Source organism: Cherax quadricarinatus, chromosome 4 (genome assembly GCF_038502225.1).
Source record: "Cherax quadricarinatus isolate ZL_2023a chromosome 4, ASM3850222v1, whole genome shotgun sequence".
NCBI classification, from domain to species: domain Eukaryota; kingdom Metazoa; phylum Arthropoda; class Malacostraca; order Decapoda; family Parastacidae; genus Cherax; species Cherax quadricarinatus.
In genome coordinates this window covers 71,815,413-71,822,430 of record NC_091295.1, presented here as the reverse complement: position 1 = coordinate 71,822,430, position 7,018 = coordinate 71,815,413, and the positions used below count along the sequence as shown (strand labels likewise).

General features: G+C 39.4%; 1 protein-coding gene across 1 annotated transcript; it reads left to right on the top strand.

The window, feature by feature from the left end:
* Window positions 1–317: 317 nt before the first annotated feature.
* LOC128684285 (uncharacterized) lies at window positions 318–3,973 on the top strand. Its single transcript, XM_053770457.1, has 3 exons — window positions 318–466; window positions 3,077–3,353; window positions 3,737–3,973. The coding sequence occupies exons 1-3, from the start codon at window positions 391–393 to the stop codon at window positions 3,792–3,794; spliced, it is 411 nt and encodes a 136-aa protein (XP_053626432.1). The 5' UTR covers window positions 318–390; the 3' UTR covers window positions 3,795–3,973.
* The last annotated feature ends 3,045 nt before the right edge of the window (window positions 3,974–7,018 follow it).

Below are 7,018 nucleotides of genomic sequence, written 5' to 3'. Positions count from 1 at the left end.
AGGTAATACAAGAGTATCGATAATAATAATAATAATAATAATAATAATAATAATAATAATAATAATAATAATAATAATAATAATAATAATAATAATAATAATAATAATAATAAAATAATATGAATACTATAAGCAAGAGAAGGAGAAAGGAAGGCAGTGGAAGGGAGCAACAGGTTAGAGAGGGATGGAGAAAGGTCCTTCAGTAGGACGGGACCCAAACATTGTACTTCTAAGAGATGCCTTCGCCTCGCCGCCCTCCCTGACTCACACATCCGGTTGGAGATTCCTGAAGGAAGTGCTGCTGCTGCTGCTGCTTCTGCTGCTGCTACTGTGTATATATAAACTTCCTACACCAGCCTCTCCCACAGTCTTGCCTTCACTACCAGCACCATGGCAGTCTTGAGCAGCTTGATCCTGGTGCTCTCAGCTCTCACCCTCAGCTGTGAAGCTGGGGTCTTCGGTGTGGGTGAGAACTGATATAATACCTTTTTAAGTGGTTCTTGTTTTTTAGTGAGTGTATTAGGAAAAAGTTGTGTCTGTAGTGTTGTGGTTCTCACTGAGAGTGCAGAGAAGTTGATTTAATATGTAACCCATACCCATGGTGTGGGTGGTAGTAACACCATACCCATGGTGTGGGTGGTAGTAACACCATACCCATGGTGTGGGTGGTAGTAACACCATACCCATGGTGTGGGTGGTAGTAACACCATACCCATGGTGTGGGTGGTAGTAACACCATACCCATGGTGTGGGTGGTAGTAACACCATACCCATGGTGTGGGTGGTAGTCAAAATATTACACAGACACAATATTACAGAGACACATAATGGGTCCAGGGACTGGACCCTTTCTGTCTCATTCCATCACACAAGATGATTTTCTTGTTTCATTCCATCACACAAGATGATTTTCTTGTTTCATTCCATCACACAAGATGATTTTCTTGTCTCATTCCATCACACAAGATAATTTTCTTGTCTCATTCCATCACACAAGATGATTTTCTTGTCTCATTCCATCACACAAGATGATTTTCTTGTTTCATTCCATCACACAAGATGATTTTCTTGTCTCATTCCATCACACAAGATTTTCTTGTTTCATTCCATCACACAAGATGATTTTCTTGTCTCATTCCATCACACAAGATGATTTTCTTGTCTCATTCCATCACACAAGATGATTTTCTTGTTTCATTCCATCACACAAGATGATTTTCTTGTCTCATTCCATCACACAAGATTTTCTTGTTTCATTCCATCACACAAGATGATTTTCTTGTCTCATTCCATCACACAAGATGATTTTCTTGTCTCATTCCATCACACAAGATGATTTTCTTGTCTCATTCCATCACACAAGATGATTTTCTTGTCTCATTCCATCACACAAGATGATTTTCTTGTCTCATTCCATCACACAAGATGATTTTCTTGTTTCATTCCATCACACAAGATGATTTTCTTGTCTCATTCCATCACACAAGATTTTCTTGTTTCATTCCATCACACAAGATGATTTTCTTGTATCATTCCATCACACAAGATGATTTTCTTGTCTCATTCCATCACACAAGATGATTTTCTTGTCTCATTCCATCACACAGGATGATTTTCTTGCTTATTCCATCACACAAGAGTAAACAAGATGAAGGTGAATTAAAGACGGAAGATATATATCTTAGCTTAGTTTCTCAGAATGCGACGTCATCGCCACACCCTTCTCTTCTGCCACATCTTCATATTCCGTCCCTCCCTTTCTCTCCCATTCCCTCCCTCCATCCCTTCACTAACTCTCCTCTCCCCCAAGAAGAACTATCACACTGGTGTAATGTTCCTCTCCACACAATTCATTGTTATTAACATTATTTGCCCAAACTCTGCAACCAGAGATATTTACAGCCTAGCCTTAGGCTAGACTGTAAGCTAGGCTGTAAGTCTGGTAGTGAGACAGTCTTGAAGTCTACTGATTTTATTTTCTCCAGTGACACAGTCAGCTCAGATTTCCCTCCACTCTGTACTTCCCACCTTCAGGATTCACTTCTGGCTACCCAGGTTCCCTGAATCCAATGGAAATAAGTCACTCTGTCTGACTTTTTTGGGTTATCCTAGGTTCCCTACACATATGCTGCTATGTATGATAATTCTATGTAACTGTATTTGTGTTTACCTGAATAAACTTACTTACTTACTTACTTACTAAATGCTACCTTGATCACATTCCAACAGCACGTCAAGTTATAAAAACCACTTGACTACAGATTATAGGTAGTGGTTCTGCTAGTTCCTATCTCTTCAGAATGAACGAAAAGGCACAATACCATGACTGGAACAATACACAAATAACCCTCACATAGGAGAGAGGAGCTTCAGAAGATATTTCGGTCCGACTTGGACCATTGTTATTTGTGTAACCTAATACCTGTTCTTTTCTACTTCGAATTCGCTTGCTAGTTCTTTTCTAACAATGCCTTTTAAACTTACGTTTAAAAAACTTAAATTGCATTTAACATTCTCTTTGTTTAACATTAATTTATCGTAGCCATCGACCTCCTGGAGGCCTAAGTGGGGGGGGGGTAACAGTTTAATATGTTTATCATGCACCTAATACCCATCCTGTGGGAGGTAGTCCAGGGGCTGGTGCCGCAAATTTTTGATAGCCCAAAACGCTTAATTAAAATCTCTCTCTCAGTAATTTGTGCTTCCCTGTGTCTTGGTTCATACACAAGCATATTACACTCACATCTCAAGGCTGTTTAAAGCAAACTATAAGGCTAGAGTCAGCAGTGTTTATAGTGTGTAGTAGCAGTAGTTTCCACAAGCTGGAGATCAACATCTGGCAGACAGTTCAGGTCGTAAGATGGAAGCCTTGTTACTATTTCTAACATAGCTTTGAATTATAGTACCATCACACGGTGACGGACCTATATGATCACTACACTAATTTTCTGTTATCCTGGATTATCCTGGGTAATCCTGGATTATTCAGGGTTATCCGAAGAAAGTCTTCTCCCTTTAACTCCTGACTTTTGGCCTTTACTGCCTCTCTAAGCGACATTTTCTTTCTCTCGTTCAGCTAACATTATGAACCGGAGGTATCCCAACGGACCCGTCGAGTTTCATACCATGAAGGTCCCTATCTTCCGACCCACCACTCGCCCACTCGACCAGCCTGTCGCCAACCCACTCGACCAACCTATCGCCAACCCTCTTGACCAGCCTGTCGCCAGCCCACTAGACGAGCCTATCGCCAACCCACTTGACCAACCCATCGTTGCTGATCGTTCCAGCTCCGCTGATCACTTCGGTGTGAAGACTGTCTATCACCCCGTTACGAAGGTGAAGCCCGGCAGGTGAGTTAATGAGCAGGTGCAGGTGACGCACTTTACAAACTGGTTAAAGTGGGTTTAAAGCCTATCTACTACACTAGAGTCATTAAGGCTGTATGTAACCTGCTAACCACCAGTCAAGAATACTTTCATATCTAAAAATAGGGCTGAAAGTAAACTCCGAGAGATATATATTCCTATTAGTGTATATTTATATCCCGTGTAACCTCAGTAGAACCACACTCAGTAATAATAATAATAATAATAATAATAATAATAATAATAATAATAATAATAATAATAATAATAATAATAATAATAATAATAATAATAATAATAATGGCATATTCTACCAGTGTTATATCAGAGGTGTGCCTAAATTTCTCTCTCTCTCTCTTTCTCTACAGATGGTGGACGTTCCAGAGTGACAGACCGTACTCCCAAAACTCTTACTATTGGAAGTAACCCAAATCTTGTGTTTTCTACGTCCATTCTGCCCAACTGGGAACCCCAGTTTGAAAAAGTCATATTGCTTGACTTTACTGGGTTACCCTAGGCTTAATTCTACCTAATTTACTATGTAAAAATCGCGTTGAAATACTCAACTTATGGTTTGATATTAAAATAAAAATTTACATAAGTTACCCATGTAATTAAATCCATTCTGACATGCTCTTTGATTCACAAGCTACAACCCGTTCTCTATGTCTTGACTTTAAGAGCACTATCTATAGGAAACTTGCGTTAGTGTGTCATTGTGTCGGACCCCGTGACTCCGGATGTGATCTTTGTAGATAATAAACTTTACTAAAAAGCTACATACCTGCTAGGTGTATTAATTTACGTCTCATACAAAGAATAAGGGGAAGGAAAGAGTGAGAGAGACAGAGAAATAGATTATAGAGGCTTTTATTGGTAATCTGAATGGTTATGAATTGACAGATACTACTACTACTACTACTACTACTACTACTACTACTACTACTACTACTACTACTACTACTACTACTACTACTACTACTACTACTACTACTACTACTACTAATAATAATAATAATAATAATAATAATAATAACAATAATTATATTTATTTCTACAAGGACATGTACAAGGTATACAGACCGTAGTTGACATCAACGACATATTATATAGAAAGCCGCTTGTTATGCAGAGCATTTTGGGAAAATTACATCAGCTTTGTACCAGGATGCGACCCACACCAGTCCACTAACACACAAGTACCCACTTTACTGATGGGTGAACATAGACGACCACTGTAAGGAAACACGCCCTATGTTTCTACCCTCTCCGGGAATCGAACCCGGACACCTCGTCGTGTGAAGTGATAGCTTTAACCACCAGGTCACGGGTCACCGTGGCTTTTACAAAAGAGTTGAAAAAGCTCCCAGCAGTGAGACGAATTATTAAATAAAACAATTTTCCCCACCAAGACTATAATGAATGAAAAGACTACTTCAGTCCAGGGTTCGATGTCCAGACTGAATGTACATATGTAATATAAGTATAATCTTTATTTCTACAAGTATATGATGCAACTTATACAAACCATAGCTGATATCAATGATATACTACTGTATAGAAAGCCCCTTGTTATGCAGAACATTTCCGGCAAATTAGGTCAATTTTGTCCCAGGATGCGACCCACACTGGTCGACTAACACACAGGTACCTATTTTACTGCTAAGTGAACTTGGGCAGCAGGTGTCTTAAGGAAACACGTCCTAATGTGTGAGCAGAGTACGCTGGCGATCGAGCTGATCATAGTCACTTCTAAGTAAATAGTACCGCCTAGCCAGGGTGTTAGGAAACAGCTCTGGATGATGACTTAGAGCAGTGGTTCCCAAACTTTTTCAGCTTGTTACCCAATTTAACATGCCACATAAAGCATGTTACCCCTTTCACAAAATGTTGTTATTATTGGTATATATGGCTAAACGTGAACGTATACAGCCTCGCATACTCTGCTAATCCTAGCAAAACCATTGAAAACGTAAGAACCACACATACATTATATATAAAATTAATAATAGCTACAAATTCACAGTAACAGTGGGTAAATACTAACTATATACTGCACAGGGCAGTACACATACATACCAGCTTATGTCTACCTCGGCTGATGCTCACAGATAAACTGACAGTGTGAAATAGAGGCAGCCTCAGGAAGTGAGTGACGCATACTGGACAGGTCGATCTGGGCTACTGAGTGACTTTTGTCCTGAAGCATACTTGTCAAAATACTTTTGGGTTTCCACACACTTAGCTATATATTTCTTCTCTTCTAATACTGTATATTAGTTTTTGATGTTTATTGTTATTTGGTTTAACTTTATTACTTACTTATAATAGGTTTACTTTACAACTTTATATACTAAGACAAAGTTAACAATAATCCTCATACCGGGTACCGCATTGTTTTCTTGATTTTCAGAATTCATAACTTTTTTTCTGTCACCCCTCCATTACCCCCCAAAAATGGTTAAATTACCCCCAGGGGGTAATTTACCCCCAGTTTGGGAACCACTGACTTAGAGGGTAGTACTATACCTTAGACAGAACTAGGTCTTTCAGTTAGCTAAGATACCATGATAGCTCCTTAACCATGTTATTAATGTATATAACATCACAATATCTCTGGGAAACAAATTGTCATCTATTACAGGAGAGTAACTTAATCGCTAAAATATCTAAACCGGTTCATGTAACTGTCGACCTAAACCGGTTGAAGACGCTTGCTGGATTGTATTCACTTCTCACAGTGATTATTTTGCATATAAATTGCGTACCTAAACTTTTCCCTAGAAGTACCCGAGGCGCTCGACTCATTTCCCGTGTCGAAAACCAGCAGGATATCAACACTTCCGTGGGGAGCAAGGCTAGTTTTCCGACTCCCTCCCTCTCTTTCCTTTCCACTCTACCTCCCTTTCCCCTCCCTCTGCCTCCCTTCTCATCCTTTCTTATCTCCCTTTCCCCTCCCAGCCACTCCATCTATCTGTCCCTCCTTCACTTCTCCTCCAGCTCCTTCACTTTACTCTCCAGTCTGGTCTTTCTTCTCTCTACAACCTTCTGCTCTCTCCTGTTGAAATTTCTAATAATTGTTTGTCATCTTCCTTTTCCTTGTCTCTCTCCTTCTCTCTTCTCGCTTTTTTTCCTTCTGCTTGTTGCTTTACAAGAGTAGAATGATTTGAGATATATATATATATATATATATATATATATATATATATATATATATATATATATATATATAGAGAGAGAGAGAGAGAGAGAGAGAGAGAGCCTTCAACATAGGAGGGATGTGGGTGGCCTTACTGTTATGTACAAGGCCAATATTGTCAAAATACCACACTTGGATCCACTTCGATGACAGCGTGAAACAAGCTTTTATGCCACAAGACGGGCAGAAAGCAGCAACTTCACTCTGGCTGTACCCTTCTCCAGAACATCACTCCATCTGAGATCATACATACCCAGGATGACTCGAGTATGGAACACATTCGTACAGCATAATGATGTCAACGAGAAAAAGTCAGTTGATCAAATGAAAATGCTGGACCACAGATGGCTCCAACTTCATCCTGTTCCCTACTTGTATGTCTCATAACAATAAAAATGCTTTCAAATGAGCTGATATAGGTAACAGCTCTTAGCTTGCCAATAAAGTTAGG

What these genes read in the sequence shown, in the direction of transcription:
- LOC128684285 (XM_053770457.1), top strand. Translation starts at nt 391, where the DNA reads ATGGCAGTCTTGAGCAGCTTGATCCTGGTGCTCTCAGCTCTCACCCTC. An exon ending in AGCTGGGGTCTTCGGTGTGG is followed by an intron (nt 467 to 3,076) that starts GTGAGAACTGAT and finishes TCTCTCGTTCAG; the next exon opens with CTAACATTATGAACCGGAGG. An exon ending in ACGAAGGTGAAGCCCGGCAG is followed by an intron (nt 3,354 to 3,736) that starts GTGAGTTAATGA and finishes CTTTCTCTACAG; the next exon opens with ATGGTGGACGTTCCAGAGTG.